The sequence below is a fragment of the Ornithodoros turicata genome, chromosome 8 (genome assembly GCF_037126465.1).
Source record: "Ornithodoros turicata isolate Travis chromosome 8, ASM3712646v1, whole genome shotgun sequence".
Classification (NCBI taxonomy): domain Eukaryota; kingdom Metazoa; phylum Arthropoda; class Arachnida; order Ixodida; family Argasidae; genus Ornithodoros; species Ornithodoros turicata.
This window is the reverse complement of record NC_088208.1, coordinates 33079205-33099139: the sequence shown is the minus strand read 5'-3', so window position 1 is coordinate 33099139 and position 19935 is coordinate 33079205. Positions and strand designations below refer to the sequence as shown.

General features: G+C 44.4%; 2 protein-coding genes across 3 annotated transcripts in view; one reads left to right on the top strand and one right to left on the bottom strand.

The window, feature by feature from the left end:
- LOC135366159 (uncharacterized) overlaps positions 1–19935 on the bottom strand; it is a 208976-nt gene that overhangs the window by 174858 nt on the left and 14183 nt on the right. The window lies entirely within an intron of this gene.
- Positions 2122–19935, top strand: part of LOC135366160 (uncharacterized) — a 43422-nt gene continuing 25608 nt past the window's right edge. Inside the window, exon 1 of the mRNA XM_064598818.1 lies at positions 2122–2228. Coding sequence (XP_064454888.1) covers positions 2225–2228 — 4 coding nt within the window. The 5' untranslated portion in view covers positions 2122–2224. The remainder of the gene's footprint in view (positions 2229–19935) is intronic.

Below are 19935 nucleotides of genomic sequence, written 5' to 3'. Positions count from 1 at the left end.
TCTCCAAAGCACACACAATCATGCGACGATAATGCTATGGATGCGCATCATTTTTTGCCTATGGTGCACGTTCATCAATTTCTAATAGATTGCACTCTTAAAAATTAGCTTCACCGCATAGCAGGCTCCTAGCCAACCATCATCTCGAATAATGTCGTTATCTAACCTGATTTCTTGAAACCGGAGGTGTACGCCTTTTTGTGACAAAATTGTTACAAAAAGGCGTACCTTACCAAAATTGTCACACAAAGACGCCCTGGATATGCCGGACCATCGACCACTGAACGTGGGGAAAGGTTCTGGCGACTTGTCATATCAGCAAACACAACCTGCACACTCTAAGGGAAAAAAAAGGAGTAAAACGGGGAGCAATTGCATCTTCTACTCCCCTAGATTGCAATTACTCTCCCTTTTAGTCCCCTAACCCAGAAATTTACTCCCCAGTACTGCAAATTGTCACTGAACTTGGCAAATAGTCTTCCGAATGCAACAGCCTACGTAAAAATCTAGTCTTGGTCAACTCGATGGCATAATGGTGCATAACTCAGCCAACCCAGCAATTTTCCACCAACGCAGAGTAAGAAACAGTTAGCGTTTCTTTCTTCGCAGATTGTGCCTTATGTATGTCGCAAGATTTTATATCACTCGATATATCACGGTTTACGGTTTAATTCAAAGTAATTTCATTTCATGCATAAAAATTATGTGCCTTGGAGTCTTAGAACAGAGCGTGACACTCTGTGACATTCTTTTACTCCCGTGCATTTACTCCCGAAAGGGACTATTTGTTGTAGCAATGCATTTAGTCCCCAAAAGGAGCAAAATTACTCATTTTTGTCTTAGAGTGCACATTTAACCCTAGGGTCCTGTACTCGTCAGAGTAATCGATTACTTTGTGTCTCGCCCGTCATTGTTCGTTACGTGAAGAAGGCTTGAAGAACAGAAAGGAATGTCATGCGCCCACAACCAATAGTCGAACTCTTGATCCTGCAAGCTTCGTGATACAGCAGATAACGTATGAAGAGTGCAGGGTCAAGTGCTCGACTATTGGTTGAGAGCGCGTAATATTCATCTCTGTTCTTCACGCCTTCTTCACGGAACGACCAGTGACAGGCAAGACACAAAGTAATCGCGATTGATTAGTTTGTCAAGAATAGGGCCCCTAGTGCGCCTTGTCGCATAGGTGTGGCGGATATCTTTTTAAGGCTCGGCACTAACAAGTACCTGACGAAAGTGACTAACGTCTTAATTTAATTAGCGCACAGGCCAATTGTGCCGGAGCAGCTGGTTGCACCAGGGCGACCAATGTCTCCATCTTTTCGTACTTGTTTTCTTTCCAAACGAAAAGGGAAGTACAGAAAGAAAGTTGCATAAATTGACACAGAGTTCACATCTTCTCGATCGTTTATGTGTGTCACCCATAATCAATTAATTATCTAACAATTAAAATTGAGATAAATTAGATTAATGTAGATTAATTATATTAATGTAGATTAATTAACCAAACTGAAAGTCATCAAAGCAAATTCTACGCACAAAATTTCACGAAACTCTCCTGCTGATCGAGCCTCTTAATCATTTTTTATTCCCTATCTCAGTCTCTTTCTTCCTTACCTATATAGAAGGGCAACAACATTTTCGAAGCAACTGTATTTCGCGGTGCAGTCACATTCACAGATGATAACTTAAATTTCATAACCCCCCGGCAACATAACCATCATGCATTAAGCTCAAACACTCCTTACAACCATTAAACTCAGTCGATGTCTTTCCTGCCTTGTCACCCTCTATTTCTCATTTCCGTAACTTATTTCTGTCAGTCTACCCAGCGTGGCGTCTCAAACTTAATTATTGATTTTGTCCATCTGAGAATACTTCGTCTTTATTACCATATAGTAGTCATGTTCTGAATGGGCTGTATGATGAGGAACGATGCCCACTCACACGCTACTTCACCGCATAACAAGAAAACTTGCGAAAGCAACGCGTCTGACGTCACGCCAAAATCGAGAGAGAAAGAGAGAGCAAGGTGACGTAGTACGAGCCACGTGACTGGATTCGAGAAGGGCAGGGGCATCCAATTCACCGGATTGGGCGGGCTTATAAAGGAGTGGCTGGGCCAAAAAAGTTTCACTGCAAGTTTGGACCCAGCCCGATCGACCCAGTGCGCTGCTTTGAACGCTGGTCCCGAGACGCACCCAAGCACTTCGCACAGCCGACAGCTATGGGTGAGTGAATGTTCCTCAAACGGGATATCTGTGCGCGCGTCAAGACTTTGGGAGGGGAAAATCTCGAGGCTTCTCTTGGACGAAAAAGTTTGATCATCGCTCAGCAAAGACTTATGAAAGTAGAGTTGGGGCGAAGAACGTTTGTGAAATGCGTGAAGATGCCAAAATTCTGACCAGGCACCAGCGTAAGACGTGCTAGGGAAATTTCTTGGGCAGAACAAACAGTGAGTTATAGCAGATTAGAAGCGCATTATGAAAACGCGCTTCAAATGAAAGGAAGCCGTCAAATGAAAGATCAGCAGCGTTATGCCAGCCAGGGAGTCAGAATGTAATTCAAACGGTTAGGAACATCTAGTTTTTATGACACTTGATCAAGTGCAGGTTATGCGAGAAAGCTGGTCATTAAAACTGTCTACCCCTGCCGATTTCAACTTTAGTCTGACTACATCCTTCTTGGACTTGGCGGCGTTTTTATATTTCGTCTAGTTATGCCAGATGCTCCAAAGGAATAAGGCGACTGTCTTATCACTGTCCGGGAACCGTTATCTTGAACACCCTCCTGTCTATTTAAACTGGCTAATGTCTACACTCGCAACACAGAATTTCACCGCATAGCACACTGTGCGCCAACCATTGCCACGAATGATAGCGTTATCGCTTGTGATTCGAGGAGAGAGGGGCGTACACCTTTTTGTGGCAATTTGGATATATGATAATTACACAAAAAGGTGTACACCCCCCTCTTTCTTCGAATCAGAAACGATAACACTATCATTCGTGCCAATGATTGGCGCACAGCGTGCTATGCGGTGCAGTTCTGTTTTTTGTGTGTACTCTCCCTTTGTAAGGCTGTGGATCGTTCAGTTCTGGTACGCCCAGATGTCCACTGTATTCCCGCTATTTCCATGCTGCCCATTGACCTGGTCTCGAGTTTCAGGTTCGTTTGGCACAAGTAGTGACGTAGTGAATCACTAACACGGCGCTGTAATTGAATTCTCTGAACTCAAGGATAATTTCCATCATCTGGACAATAGAAATTTCCACCTCGTCGAAGTGCTACCCGTTTGGGCACTCCAATGCCCGCGAAATCGTACTGAATCGCATTCGATAATGAGTTGCACTCTGTTTCGAAGGTAACTAGCGCACTCCTTGAGAAGTTCCTTTGTTCCATGTTCCGCTGAGGCAGCGGTACTCGCAAGGCGACGAGGTCAACATCAATTTAATTAAGTATCGATTTTATTTAGTGTTTTATGCTGTTCTAACTTTCCCTCTACTACGCCGCAGCGAAAACTTCGTTAGCTTCCGCAGATCATCGAATTGGGATTCGTCGTGTGCATTTACTACGGTCAATATTTATACGTTTATTGGTCGCGCGCGTAAATGAAATCAATACAATCACTCGGCGTGTAGTTTTGAAACTGCTTTCCATTAGGGAAGGAGGGAATAATTCGCGGATGCTTATCTTTATGAACCCAACCACAATATTGAACAGTTGATAGGACGTGTGGACCTCTGGTTCACGTCTGACGTTCCAGGTCATTTCCAGAAGACGAACAGAACTGTCTTTGCTTTACTGTTAGAGGCCCGAACATAAACAACATTTTCGTGTTTCTTTTTTTTTTTTTTTTGATTATACACCACAGTTTATACACCGTGATTATACACCATCGTTTGCACTCTGTAAGTATGGATCGCTGATGTTGATTTTCAAACTCTGCTCTCTCGGAGTTGGAGTCTCTTTGCCGCGTGCTCCCTTACGCGTTTTGCTTACGCCTATACGTCACACACTTTAAGGGGAAAAAATGAGTAAAGTGAGTAATGAGCAAATTGAGGAGCCACTATGTTGAAACTGCTCCCAATTTTGGTTCCCTGACCTAAAAGTTTACTCGCCAGCCCCGAAATAATTCCTAACATTCGTATAAATTCCCTCCATTTAATCCCAAGCGGGACTAGGTCATCATATGAGTCGCGTTAGATGCGTGCTACGCTTCAGGCAAGGGTACTCTAAAGCCTGTTTTTTAAAAAACGTGGTGATGTTGGGACAAGACGGACACACACACGCACACCCTCACCCTCATGAACTGAACTGCCAACCAAGCTTTATTCCATAAACAACACGCTCTTTGCCGCATAAACTTTGGTTGACGGTTCAGTACTTGCGTGTTTTGTGTGTGTGTGCGTGCGTCTCCGTAATTTCATTCCAGCACTGCTCCTCGTTCTTTTTTTATTTTTTACCAATTTTAAAACGCATTACCAGCCTGTCCAAACTTCAACTGGTTTTAAGGGCACTCTAAACCGGCCATTTGCGAGGTTCTAATATTGCATGTTTACCCACATCGATCGGCGTAGAACGGCCAAAATCGTGCTCAAAACAACGGTATCTTCTGGGCATAACCCGAGTGGAACTTATTCGCCACACTCTATCCCTCTATTGTCATGGGACCGCTCTGATGGAGCGCCCATGTTAAGGTGCACAATTTGCTCCAAGACAATGTACTCGGCTATCTCGATAAGTAAAAGGGTGTGTACTCAAGAGAGCATCTACTCGTTATGGCAAGATAGAATAATGGTCTCCCTGATATCGCTACCGTTGAGGCACCTCTAAACAGCGTGCGATAATCTCGTTAAGGGTTCCGTTTGTGTTCGATACGTCTTCTAATGAATCGATTTGGCTGCAGCAGAGCGCTGTCGCCTGTTCGAGAAAGAGGGGAGACGAGAAAATGGCACAACATTGTGTAACTTCCTCCTCTGTTCAAGTATACGAGATAGAAACAAACAAGGGCGCTGTACATAAGAGCGCCCATTGTAAATGGTATTCTGACCGAGCAAGTGCGTGACGCCATAAGGACTCATTCACACGGTCCAGCTTGCAATTTCGCCAGATTACCCAACAGCAACGTCCAGAAAACGTACGAGATGTACCAGACAAACCAGAATGGCTGCAGAAGCATCGCATTGACTTAGAAAATGTAAGAACTCATCCCGTAATTCGAGAACCGCACGAAATATGCGAGAACGCTTTCTCACGTTGCACGAAACGAAAGGGCCCCTATCATTATCCAGGTGCAGAAATACGGACTGGACGAATCTGCCGGTTCTCGCAGCCCTGTATTTTTTTGTGTGAGGGGACTCTTGCTGACTGCTCCAAGGGGCATTCAGGCTCGCAGGGAGATTTTCCATCCCCATGGAGATGGAAGTAGGGGTAACAGCGAAAAGGAATATGTACAGCCTTCATGATGTTCCCTGTACCACGGTAAATAATTCCTGCATATTGGACGAAATAACCACGTCATCCAATAATCTGCTTTGTAGTCCTGTAACTCATAATGTTGACAGACTGACTGAAAGTACACCGTATATTTATGACCGTGACATACGGGCACGGAAAATTACATTATTTACGAAGCTCGTGTCACGCTTTTTAATGACATTAAACACCATGAAGATAAGAGCCACCCACTGAAGTACAATATATATGTGATAAAATTTTTAAAGAACGAAACGTACTTTGTAGGTTGAAAATTTATGTAATTTTCGGCAATGCAATAATATTACGTTGATTTTCATGTGGACTTGTTCTAATATGTCAGGCGCTTTCGACAAAGGTTGCCAACTCACAAAACAGTTTCCCCTTTCCTTGACGTCATCTTAAGTCTTTCGGTTTTCGGTTTTGTCCGCGAAAATCCGTAACTCAAATGTTTCTTTCGTGAAAAGATACTCGTGTAGTTAAAATTTAAGATGATGACATGGGATGTTCCCCCCTGCACTCTAAGAAGAAAGGGTGTGAAAAGGTGTTAACTTCTATAGTTACCACCTAGGTCAACATAACGTCTGATGAAGGGTGTAGACGGGTGGTAAAAGCAATTATCATACATCAAAATTGCTACGAAAAGGCGTACGCCCCCCTCGCTCACCGAACCAGAGCCTTATCATTCGTAGGAAACAGGTAGAAGTTTGCAACCTTTTAGGCACAACATATGCGACAGCTATTACCCCCTGAAAAGTGTAACTGCTCCATGCAGCATGTTTTTTCTAAAAGTAGTCTAAAAGTAGTAGGACTACCCAAAGAGGTAGTCCCAGCACCCTATACCCCACTTCACAGAGGTTAGCATGAGAGGACGAATTATGGTGAACGCGAAGCGACGACAGGCCGGAGTTCTGTTTAGAGCTCTTCAAGGAGTTCAGTGGCTTGCATGACAGCAGAAACGGGGCGAGGAGCCCGGCACTGATCCGCAGGGGAGCTTTATGGGCCAAGCACCTTGGCCAAGCTGAATGGCCTGTCGTCAAGGAGCTCAAGCTGGCGTCGAAACAGCCGGCGTTCATTCGTGTACCGTTCACAGTCCTCGATTATATGGAGGATCGTAGCTGGGGTGTGGCGAGCTGGGCACAGCGCAGTGTTTCATGCAAACTGAAATTGCTACTCTACGCAAACAACGCGAGTTAGAATAGGCATTACAACATTGGCAGATGAGTTGAGACTAACCCATTAAGCAAAGAAAAAAAAAGTATTAAGTCAAACGTCATTGAAACTGTTACACCACTCTGCACTTAATTCCAATTTTTTTGTGACCATGTGCCCAGGGGACTCTACTTTTACTTAGTGAGTCTCAACAAAGTGTACCCTGAACGGTCGTGATAGACCGGAATACTTCCTACACGATTCATCGCAAGCTTAGTGTAATGTGCGTGCGAAGCAAACTCCCGCGACACTAAAACCTTCCGAACGATGAATCCGTAGCATCGTCACCTGCACGCGACTGCCGGTGATAATGAAAAATGGGATAAAGACCCAAGCCCGTTGAACGAAGCCCTTGATTATCCCGACGACTGAAATAGGCATACTTCCGATAACTTCGTACAGCAGGAAAGTGTAGCAGGGAACTAGACCAACGGTGATTATGCCCAGAACGACACGTATTCAATACACTCGCCACAACCAATCAACGACTCCCGGTTTAAGAAAAGTATCCGTCAAAGCGGTAAGCGGATCATAGCGACTCCAAGAGTCTGTAGTTGCCTCTTATGCAATTCCCTTGCGTTAGTATAGCATGCACTCCTACTCGACGTCAACATCATCCTGATTCATAATTTAATTGTTGTTGTTCCTACTTAACTTATTTCTCTTCATTTTCCTATGAGTCGTATAATATATCGCGTGTGATGGGGTATGGTACCGCGTCCCACACTCTTAAAAATGAACTTCACCGCATAGCACGCTCCTAGCCAACCACCATCTCGAATGATATCGTTATCTGCCCTGATTTGTTGAAAACGGGAGGCGTACGCCTTTTTTGTGACACTTATGCTGTTCATAATTGTCACAGAAAAGGCGTACGCCTCCCGTTTTCAACAAATCAGGGCAGATAACGATATCATTCGTGGCAATGGTTGGCGCAGAGCGTGCTATGCGGTGAAGTTCATTTTTAAGAGTGCACTGGTGAAAGCACCCCGTGCACTCTAAGAAAAAAGGGTGTGAAAAGGCGGTAACTTCCGTAGTTCGCACCTACGCTCTTAGCACCTTTGCCGCATAGCACGCTCCTAGCCAACCATAATCTCGAATGATATCGTTATCTGCTCGGATTTGTTGAAAACGGCAGGCATACACTCTAAATTAAACAGAACTTCACCGCATAGCACATAGTGCGCCAATCATTGCCGCGAACGATAGGGTTATCGCTTTTGATTCGAGGAGAGAGGGAAGCGTACCCCTTTTCGAGGCAATTACCATATACCCAAATTACCACAAAAAGGCGTACGTCCCTTTCTCTCCTCGAATCGGAAGCGATAACCCTATCATTCGTGGCAATGGTTGGCGCACAGCGTGCTATGCGGTGAAGCTCTCTTTGTAGAGTGTACGTTTTTTTTTTTTTTTTGTGACAATTATGAACAGCATAAGTGTGACAAAAAAGGCGTACGCCCCCTGTTTTCAACAAATCAGGGCAGATTTCGATATCATTCCAAGATTATGGTTGGCTAGGAGAGCGCTATGTGGTGAAGTTCATTTTTAAGTGTGTAACATAGCGTCTGATAAAGGGTGTAAAAGAGTAGTAAAAGCAATTATCATATATCCAAGTTGCTACAAAGAGGCGTACGCCCCCTTCGCTCACCAAATCCTGAAGCGGTAACCCTGTCATTCGCGGCAATGGTTGGCGCACAGCGTGCTATGCGGTGGAGTTCTGTTTTTAGAGTGGAGAACTCTGCAACCTTTTAGGCACAACATCGGCGACAACTATTACCTCCTAGAAGGTGTAACTACTCCAGCCTTTTTTCTAAATGTCATCGTATCATGTATGTCATCGTCATCATGTATTTGTTTTTATTGAACTCCAAGTTTTGCACGGGCATTCCGATTTTCAAGTTGTACCAATCGTGAAAATTTAGACTGACGTGGCGAAAAGCTATTTCACGAATTCCGTTTCCGTTCAGCGGAGCAACAGCGTCCAATGATTTGCGTCCATGACAGCAACGGGGTGACAAGATGGAACTACTTTTCATATTTCCGTTTCCGTCTTGGTGCAAAGTACATGAAAGTGTTCGTGTCAACGATAAATTTTGGCTGTGAATGCCATTTCCGAACAAGGCAAACAAAAATTTATACACAAATAGGTGCACATCTACGTACAACTGTGGCCCTGGTAGATTGCGCGTGTATATATTTTTGCTTCAGTGAAGCTTGTTTTTATGCAGCGCGGTCAATCAAATCAAACTCATTGCAACGCGTTGTGTAGTAATAGTTCGACTTCAAATCAAATGAAATTGCGACGCAATCTACAACGTAAATATTGGCGCCTCGAAGACAATGCCGGCGTCGGTCGGCGCCTCACTCGGTAGTCGATCCTATCCTGCGAGCTCCAGGTCGCCGGTCCGTTCTCACATGAGAACGGTAACTATATGGGGGCAGGTAAACATTGCTTTCAGTACCACGTGTCGGAGATTTCTGGAGCACGTTGAAGAATTCCAGGTAGGCGAAATTCATCCGCAGCCCTACCCGCATGCACGTGTAGCGTTTCCCACACGTTGCAGACTGATTCACCTTACTCGTAAACCTAATCGAAATTATTATATAATTAACGTAGCTCGGAAGAACGAATTAGCTCTGCCGTTGCATATTCGTGCGCGAGCAATCAAGAGAAGCTGCTTCCGACACAGAAGTAATCCCACATATGCCTCTTACATATGTCCTCTTCAGTTTCCTTTGTATTCACTTTCACTTTCTGGTACTTCGTTTGTCCCGATTATTAAATGTTCTTGAGAGGCAGTCACTTGCCCTAAAGCCTTCATAACATGCTTTATCAGTTCCATCAAGGTTAACTTTTACAGAAACACTACGCCGTTAAGATATGTACCTCGCGTAGAAAAGCACTTTTAATGGGCATACGCAAAAGCGCTCATTCTTGCTTACCGCGAGGAGAAACAGAAGAAGTGGAGAAAGAAGAGAACAGAATTTTCAAGCTTTACAAGGAGACATCATTCCTCGTTACACAGCACTTCTGTGTTCCTACTCTAGTGTGTAAGCCACGGAGGGAAGTTGTTGTAACATATCTTTGTAATCAAGGCAAACGAGATTCAAAACGATCTCCTGTATTAATCGCCGCGACACTGAGTAATACAGATGTGACAGCGGGAAGCGCATCCACGAATAACGCCGTACAGCGCGAGAAGGGAATAAAGCCCTGTGTGTAGGGGAAAGCATGAAAAGTGGAAAACACGGAGCCCCAAAAAGGCTCATGCCCTGTCATAGCATCTGGAGGTGGAGGGGGGGGGCTGTATTTATTAGAAAAAAGTAAGAGAGGGAAACGGGACGTCGGCGTGCTATTCCGCGAAGAAAAAGAAAACTAAATGAAATAATAAAATAAATAAAACGAAAATAAATAGGAATAGCATCTAGGATAACGCGTTGAGCCTGTGCAATAATTCGTATAGATGATCCTTCAGGAATTGAGACGCTAAATACATAAATCTTAGAGCTAGTCAATAAATTAATAACCTTCTTTTGAGCTAGTTAATAAGTGCAAGTTAATTCGATTTTCAATTAAATTGTAATTTAAGACGTCGCTCGCCTTTTGTGTGGGTGAGAGAGCGAGAAATATCAAAACAAGGATTGCTAACGTGTGAATCAGCTCATTACTGCCGTGGCAGTGCTTCACGCAATGATAGTACGACTTTATTTGAGGCTCCATAACTAATGAGAAAGTTACGCCAATAATGGTGTAAAGTAGTACTCTTGACAGGAAATCGAAACGATCCAGGTTCGTGTTCTGGGGGTGGCACACATCGACTGTAAAGTGACCTACTTCGATATCAAATTATTTGAAGAAGCTTAAGCTACATGGGAGATGCGGGTCTCAGGGGGACTCCAGGGAGCCTCGTCCACCGCCTGTAAATCATACTTCACCACGCAATGTGTCCTTTTGTGGTGAAGACGGCTTTACAAAAAGCAAAAGAAACGTTCGTAGGCGCTCAACTGCATTCGGCTTTTTCTTTCTCTCTCTCTCTCTTTCTGTTAAGTCTGCTCTTTTTCAATTTTCCTTTTATGAGCCTCCCACAACATAAGTTAATCGGTCTTGTTACTACCGTCCCAATTACTATTATTATTACCCGAATACTACCGTATTAATAACGTCGCGATCGAACCCACGACCTTGAACTCAGTAAGCCTGCACGCTACCGAATGAGCTACCGATACCCTTCTTTACCCAAAGAAAAAGCTTTATAGACAATTTTACAATATTTACACTGTGCGCGGCCACAAAGCACAGTACAGCAAATCTCACAACTTGGAGTGTTCGACCACCTCTACTGTTCGCCTTGTCTTCAGGTGAGCTTGGGGACTTTGCAATACCTCTTATCAGGTAACTATGAGTTCATGAGCTGTTGTCTGGTAGTGCACTCTACTGGTACACCGTACGTGGCTAATTCGATGTCCTCCCCGATGCTTATCGTCCTCCTGTTTTAGTTCGACGATACTAAGGGTCCACTTCAACAATCCCCGGAAATAGTCCCAAGCACGCTCACAGTTTGCTCATCGTTTAGTCACGGCTGTCCGGTTCAGCCAGAGTGAGTGCAGACCGAAAACGATCACCGATTCTAAAGGTATGTTTCCGATTTTCTGTGGATCCAAGATCTTGATCAGCTACCAGTAGATGCCCAAATTGAAGTTGAACGCTCTCTTGAACTCTGTCCGAAATACGAAGACAGTTCTGCAGATCAGGAACACGTGGAACACTGTTCCATCTTTCCCACACGAGTCGCGCTTTATCCATCCCAAGCAGCGCAACATATTGGCTCAATATTGGCAATACATGTTCTTACTAGCAGCACTTCCATGTGCAGCTCCGTAAAGAAATTTTTAGAGGCCGTGCTGAATGGGATTCGATTGAGTCCGCGAATGACGGTGCCCTCCTGCGACGTAAGCGTGAGCTGACGATAACCTGGCGGAAAAACCTTTTCAAAGGCATCCCAGTATAGCTGCTTTTTCTTCACTGTCGACAGGTAATCCTAAGTGAAAAGACTCTCGAGGTAAGCGATGGCATCGGCCACGTCTCTGTGCATGCTCCTGATAGCCACCTTCTTACACGGAGCGACAGCGCTGACAATTCAGCGTGAGAGGTATTCACCTCCAATCACGCGTGTCGCAGTGCACAGTGTGGGATAATTCTCGTCTCTGAAATACACGAACCTGTGGACTTTCACTTTTATCGCAACATTTATCAAAGACATCCCTCCTTTTTCTCGGCTCCAATATAGATTCGTGCGGCGAACTTTCAACCTTCGAATGGCGAACGAATATAGCCCCCATTCGGTGTAAAGTTGTTGCGCCTTTGGTGATAGCCTGCGCCAGACATGTACAAATAACTGCGCAAAAGTATTTAAAATAATATGCAAAATATTCCTCGTAAAAATTATTTTAAAATGCGTATCAAATACTCAAAACTGAAAGTAATTTGAGTAGAGTACTAAGTACTCTAAGAAGTATTAAAAATCTTAAATTATTTTAGTATTAGCAGTAAATGAAACGCGTATTCTGAACGTGCCCATGCATGCAGTAGTAGTAAATAACTGCGAAACAAGGAAGAAAAAAAATGGAGGAAACGTGGCCCTACAAATGAATCAAAATAAATAAAATAAAATTGGAATAAATAAATAAAAAATGCAAGGTCTCGGTGTCAAGTAATGTTTCGTCAACTTTGGTGAACTCAAGTAAACTTTGGTGATATATTCTGAACTGGAGCGTGTTTATGGCTTCGGTGACAAAGGAAATAAATGTTGGGAGTTTCTTGTACCTAAATCCCCTGGCGATTCAAGTGTTTTCTCGCGAAGAGATCGGGCTATTGAAAAGCAAGGAAAAGCGTGGGGCCGGCCTCAGGAGGATAAACGACAGATGCGCGAATTAAAAAAAAAAAAGAGAAGAAGAAGAAAACTCAGAAAGGCAAAAAGGAAGGAAGTTCCAGTAAGCTCAGAAAGTATTTTAAATACTTTAAAAATACTTGTCACAAAAACTATTAAGTAGAGTACACAAATCGCAGAAAAAGTATTTAAAATACTGTATTTTGGGTGCGTACTCAAGATACGTACAGGTCTGGCTAAGCCGGGTATAGTGCTGCAGGGAAGGCCACAGTTTCAAAGACGTATAGCTCCTATTTAGAAAAGTCAAGGCCCTACCCTCCCATGGAAGCAGCTTCACCCGCACTGCTGTAGCTTTCTGCTCCCAAACTTCATTCGGTGATTTCTGCAAGTTCCGAGGAACTCCAAGATACACTTGTGAATTTCAGTTGAAAACTCGATTCCAGCATATTTCTTTGGGACTGTTGCCGAACAACCCAGCCATGAGCCTGTCGACTTGGATTTGTTCATCGCTGCTCCATCCACACGGCAAAAATTTTCTACCACTGGCAATCCTTCGTGTACCTCCGCTTTTCAAGTGCAGATGAAGCTTACGTCATAGGCAAGAGCCATGAGGTTGATATTGTTGTTAAATTTTATTCAGTCACAAACGTGACTGGGAGCAGTGACAAAAAGTCACGTAGCGTGAAGTGTTCGTGAAGTTGATTCCGGAGACTTTTGTATTTCCAATAATTTTCTTGCAGATAAGTTCCAGGCATACAGTGCAAATGGTGTTGGAGACATTGACCTTTTTTTCCTACGCTAAACCACGGAACACGAAAATGCACGCTATGAAAAACGCTGAGCAGTTGCCATATAGGAGGGGGTTGAGAAAAAGATGGTGCGAGATAGGCATCGCCCTGAAGGAGGACCAAACGAGAGGTTGGCAGAAAGCGCGAGACGAATGCCTTCCGAACGGAAGGGGAGGACCAAGAAGGTGTTACGTTCTCACACTAGCTGAACAAAACACGAAGCAACAGCAAAGCATAAGCGAAACACGAAAACAAAACTGCTGGCGAACCCCAGACTCGGGCCTTTACATAATGGTGTTTCGCGAGCACGTTCGGCTGTTGTTCGCCTAGTGTGAGTAGGCCTAAACATGAATAGCGAGAGCAGACGAGATAAAAGCGATCAATGGTCTCATCCAAGTTTTTGAGAAGTTGAGAGGGGGCACGCGACAGCGGAAGAGTGGAAGTAAAACTTCCATCCGACGCGAACCCGACAGGAGGATGTCCCATGGCTGCGCCAGGTGAGCCAGTTCCGGCCTTGAAAGAAAGGTGGAGGCCACAGAGGACCTGTGCGTTCGGTCGTACACACGTGCTTCCCACTCGGCGCGGGCATCAATACCGTTCATTGTCTTCGCTAACTAAGAATAGGTTGAATCGAAGACGACAAGCTTTTTTTTTCAAAAACTTCACGTTCCTGCTATTCATTATTATTCCCCACAAGCGCGGCTCTCCTATTTAAGTGCGCCATTATCCCCGTGCTCCTTCTATGTCTTTCATTTGGTGAGTGGACAAATAACGAGGACTTTTTTTTTTCTTTCTTCTCCCTATAGAGACTTTTGTCTTGGCCGTCCCGCGACGACCATAGGCGGCGCGGTGGCGCCGACGGCACATCTCATTGTAGGCACATTATTTGCGTGAAGAAGCTATGCCCGCAGTGATACAACCGTAGGAAAAATCTCCCTCTTTTGTCTCGCAAGAAACGATGCTTGCTTCACTTATCCAGAAGAACGCTTGTAAACTGGTATTCGAACTTGAAAGAGCTAGCTGTTTTTTTTGTTTTGTTTTTTTCTTCTTCTTCTTGTCGGAGGTCCTCATATTAATAATGCAGAAAGTTGGACTTATCTTCGATTGATCTTCTAATTAGCTGATATACTCAAGTAGCATTTTGGTTATCAACGCGAAGTAAATTACAGCGACAGCTTTATGGGGCCGACCTCCGTGTAGGTCCGTCCGTGGCTTTGTAGGGACACGCAACCGTCGGACGGTGCCTGCTGAACCGTGGCCCTTGGCTACACGCTGATATTGTGCGACCACTACAGTAACAATGCACAAAAATTATTCAATACAATTTCACAAAACATTAAGCGGCCTTCAATTAAAATTTAAAAGCATTCCAAAATATTTTTTGCTAAAACTTTGCCCTCAGCGATGGCCCTATGAAGCTACACCGCATTGCAACGCGTTTGATACAATTATCAAACATGCAGTTTTTTTTTTTTTTAGTCTCTCTGCAAACTTATTTTTGGCAGGCATACCAGCTGCGAGACGCATGGTCTTAAAATAGAATAGAAATAGAAAGAAAAAAAATGGAAACGCACTGGTGCTACCAGCTGTTCCAGGACGTTTGACGTGTGGGAGCACTGAATGAATTAAAAGATTATGCGTATGTCCTCAACGCATATGTTATTATGTTATGTTATATTATACGCATGTCCTCAAGGACATACGCATGGTCTTAACCACCATACAAACATAATGCCTTTAAGACCACACCTACTGCAGTTTCCTATAAGGCACACTCCTAAAAATGAACTTCACCACATAGCACGCTTATAGCCAACCATCATCTCGAATGATATCGTTATCTGTCCTGATTTGTTGAAAACGGGAGGCGTACGCCTTTTTTGTGACAATTATGAACAGCGTAAGTGTCACAAAACTGGCGTACGCCTCCCGTTTTCAACAAATCAGGGCAGATAAGGATATCATTCGAGAAGATGGTTGGCTAGGAGCGTGCTATGCGGTGAAGTTCATTTTTAAGAGTACAGCTCTGCAATTCCTTTTCACTCCTAAAAGGCGTCACGGTGAACACTTTTCTCCGCTTTCTGTCTATTGACTCTTCGCTATCGCTTTCTATCAGGAAGCTACATCCGCGCAAGAGAAATAACGTCAATCTTTCAAATACTGCGTAATGAATAATGAATGCTCTCTTTAAATGCTGACGCGGCAACGTCTTCACAGGTGAGGTGCACTCAAGTGTTGTGTTCGACAAGCGCGGGAAGAAGTAAAAGGTGGAATGAAAGTAAATGATAGAAGTCTGATGCCGCCGGGAAGAAGCCCCACGGAGCCGTCCGCTAGCGAGATGAACAGGTTATATAAGTCAGCAGATATCCGCTTGTTCCGCTTCTGTCTGCATTTCTGACTTTTTCGTCACCCTTGCACGAGAAAATGAGTTCGGAAATCAAGCAAAGCCGTTTTCGGAAATATTTCTAGTTTTGTTTAGTGACTTGCAGCGCATTTTTTTAGCTGATACTGTATTCACTAGTAAAAAAGAAGTTATGTTCGTATGTGTGTTTGTAAGAAAAATTGCTCTCGTCCCCCGACGTGTACTCCTACCCCTAACATAACCCCCACCACCACTACCACACTCGCACAAAAAGAAAACACCACTTTACTAAAAAAAAGATGCTGTGCATGTTTTCATCTACATGCTGTCCGCACTATAGTTATGAGCAGGATCTTATAAAATAAGGTAACGCTAGGGTGCCTGAATGCTAGCTACCTCTGTGTAGTGGGAAGACAACTGCTGTCGCCTGTCACGAATTTCCGCCATATTGACTCCCACGCACAGCTAACGATCCCCTCGCAAAAGTGTAGCTATGCGCTTAGCGACATACTACATTTTAGAGTTGAGTAAATACGTATCAGAGGAGGTTGAAAAAGCATTGCGAACTGGTACACAGCATTCATGCATGGTAAGCGTGGGAGTCAATATGGCGGCTTCGCGGCATTCGCTTCTACAAAGGGTGACAAAGCCGCCATATTGACTCCCACGCTTACCATGCATGAATGATGTGCAACAGTTTACAGGCTTTTTCAACCTCCTCTGATACGTATTTACTCAACTGTAAAATGTAGTATGTCGCTAAGCGCATAGCTACACTTTTGTGAGCGGATCGCGAGCTGTGCGTAGGAGTCAATATGGCGGAAATTCGTAGCAGACGACAGCAGTTGGAGCAGACTATGCAGAGTGAGGTAGTATTGAGGGACCCTAGGTAACGCCTTTTTTTCATTACTATCAATGAAGAGATATTCTAGGTCAAGTGGCCCCCCACACGGCAACATTAGCAACTTCCTGAGGCATTGTCATCCTCAATTTTGACGAATGAACTTTTTTAAATATGATATGGCCACCGAAAAAAACGGCAGATATCGACGTCATATTTGCCGCTCCGCCAGAGATGCGCTTCCTCCCTTCCCCTTAAATGCGAGAGAGAATAAGAGATGCTGCTTTTCCTTCCTCGCAATTAAAAAAAAACTTCGATTGTGCACACCCATTGTTTTCTCGTGCGTACACCCTGTATGTTTGTGCACATTTGTGGAGGCTTACTGAAATATAGCCGAAGAAAAAATTCAAATTGAAAAGTATCAAAATTTTGCTAAGTATCTCTTTAATCATATGAGCAATGGTCCTTTTCAATCGGGAGTCGATTAAAGAACGATCAGAAGGTATTCTTCCCATAGAGAAACTTCCAATCTTCCACGCTAAAAGATTCACCCGGGTCTTGTCCGCGGATGCGCTACTTTATGCACAACTGTTTCTTACGTAGTCGACTTTTTTTTTTCTTCTTCTTACGTAGTCGACTTTTTTTTTCTTCTTACGTAGCGGACCTTTTTCTTCTCAGGACAGAACAAATGAATGGTCTTGTTCGTGCGTTAAAATGCGGCTCCAGCATGCGGTTGTTGAGCATTCCCAAGACGAAAATGAATTATTTATTTTCGTGTCGAATAGCGGATGAATCATAAATAATACGTTCTCTTTTTTTATTTTTATTTCTTTTCGTATCCCGGACGCCCGCGAACTTCAAGTCGACTTACAAAGGCCCTTCGCTCTTTTCACCAGGTGACAAATGTTTCCAGCGTGTAAAGTTGCTGAATTACAATGAGTACCGCGAAAGGGAACCATAGATACTCCGAAGATACTTTTCGCTGTATACTGTGTGCTCCTCGAAGCGTTAAAACGTACTTCCACGGCTCCTTTCAAATCATTCTCGAAATGGAAGTACCAAGCATCGCAGAGGGCGAAAGAGGCATCACGCAGTTTAGTCGTTAAAACGGATAAACCACACCTATGACTTTTCTCCTCCTATTTGCTTTGCGCATTTTCTTATTTATGAATAAATTGGTCGCCGTGGTTTTTATTAGCTCTGATCACCATCATCATTATCAGCATCATATATCCGTGTAGCATGGTGGTGGTGGCGGTGCTGAAAGGGCTCGCCAGCTGTCGCGGCCTCACAGAGGCTATGCGGGAATGTGCGCCCTGGGCAGACTTCTACGGGAACTGTGTCCATATATATATATATATATATATATATATATATATATATATATATATATATGTGTGTGTGTGTGTGTGTGTCTAACTCAAACGTCGCCATGCCAGTACTGGACAGCTGTTTCGGCCTTGTTGGGCCTCATCAACAGTACGCAGGCCGGCAACGTTTGAGAGGATGGTGTCAGAAGGACACGTAACACGTGGCTCCTCCCGTCAGGGTGAGATAACTCACTCACTGAAAGCCCAGTGCAAAGCCAGTGAAGTATACAAGGAAAAAAATAGCCGGAGCTCTTTGGCTGCACGTATAGCATATGTTTGTAACTCAAACGTCGCCATGCCAGTACTGGGCAGCTGTTTCCCCTCTATTGGCATCGGAGCGGAAGACCAGCCACACAGACTGGCTCCCTCTAACGTTTCACACGGACTAAACTAAGGCTACGTAGATGCAAACTCTAGAGCAATATGATCTCTAGATTAATATGTGTGCTGGACGTCACCATGCAACGAACGAATACTCGCGGAAAGTTGCGAACGTGACAACGGCACACTCTACTTGGCCACCTAAAAGTGAAGCACATACGTACCTCTATCATCTTCAAAGAGGACCGAAGATGTCTGCCACCGTCTTGCAAAGTGCACAGCTCCCAGCACAGCTCTCTCTCTACGAAGAGCGCGACGAACCCCTGCTCCAACAAGATTTAGCAGCTGGGCTTTCAGTGAGTGAGTTATCTCACCCTGACGGGAGGAATCACGTGTTACGTGACCTTCTGACGCCATCCACTCAAACGTTGCCTGCCTGCGTACTGTTGATTGGGCCCAACAAGGCCGAAACAGCTGCCCAGTACTGGCATGGCGATGTTTACAAACATATGCTTTGGACGAAGAAGACGAATAGGTGGTAAGACGTGCACTGTTGCTGCTCTGTTGTTGTTAGGCCTTGCCGAATTCTTTCCCTTAAATTTTTTTCACTTTTCGTTGCTTGTCACTGGCACTTTGTTGTTGAATTATTGGGTGCGAAGCCGTGTCTCCCGGTTGAGACACCGGCTAAGCTAAAATGTACGACAAACAAGATGATCGCATCTTGGCGTTCAAAGTGCGAGCACCGCAGGGTTATTTCGGAAAAGATGTGTTAGATGCTTGTAAACGTGTCGCGCCTGGTAAAGTTCGTGGTGCGCAGAATCAAGGGTATGGTTATTATGAGGTGGTAATGAATGATTTGGAAGGGTTAAGGTTGCTTAAGGGGGAGGGATCGGTTGTGATTGGGGGGAAAAAAGTTGATGCTTTTTATTTGGGAGCAAAGATGAGGAGGGTAACGGTGTTCAGGTACCCGATTGATTATCCTGACACAGACTTAAAGGAACTGGGGAACTACGGTGTTGCAATTAAGACACAGAGGGAGAAGTACGGTGGTGACCACGAGGACTGCGAGACGGGTACGCGTTTCGTTCTCATGGAGCTTAGAGGGGAACTTCCCAACTTTTTGACCGTGAGAGGGACCCGTGTTGAATGTCTGTACCACATGGCTGTAAAACTAGCTAATGCTCCATGGCTGCGTGCAGCCATGGAGCATGGACAGTGCCACTGTCGAAACGTCGACCCCATTTTACTTTTTAACGTCTCCCTGTGTAATAAACTAGTGTTTGTAACTTCCCTAAAATCTGTTTCCGCGTCTTTTTTTTTTTTGAACTTGGGTATATATATATATATATATATATATACACACAACAGCCCCCCCCCCTCCCCGGTCTGAGGAAAACCCCACACAGCACAGCCGGCAAATGGTTTCGAAAACGGGTGCCTCCCAGTCTCGACGTGACATGACAAGCACGCCATGTCTCTTCAACCCATGCCGGGTCTCGGGTAGCGTCATTTTGCAGACATGCACCAGCTTGTGAGCGCCCTACTACTCCTTTCGACCACAGCGCCTACTGTAATTCCGCCATAGAAGCTTCGCAGTTCTTGATGGTGCCTAGCCAGCGAGTTTCGAAGCGACCTCCCCCTGCTTCCTGCACTAACCTTTCCTAACATGACTATCCTA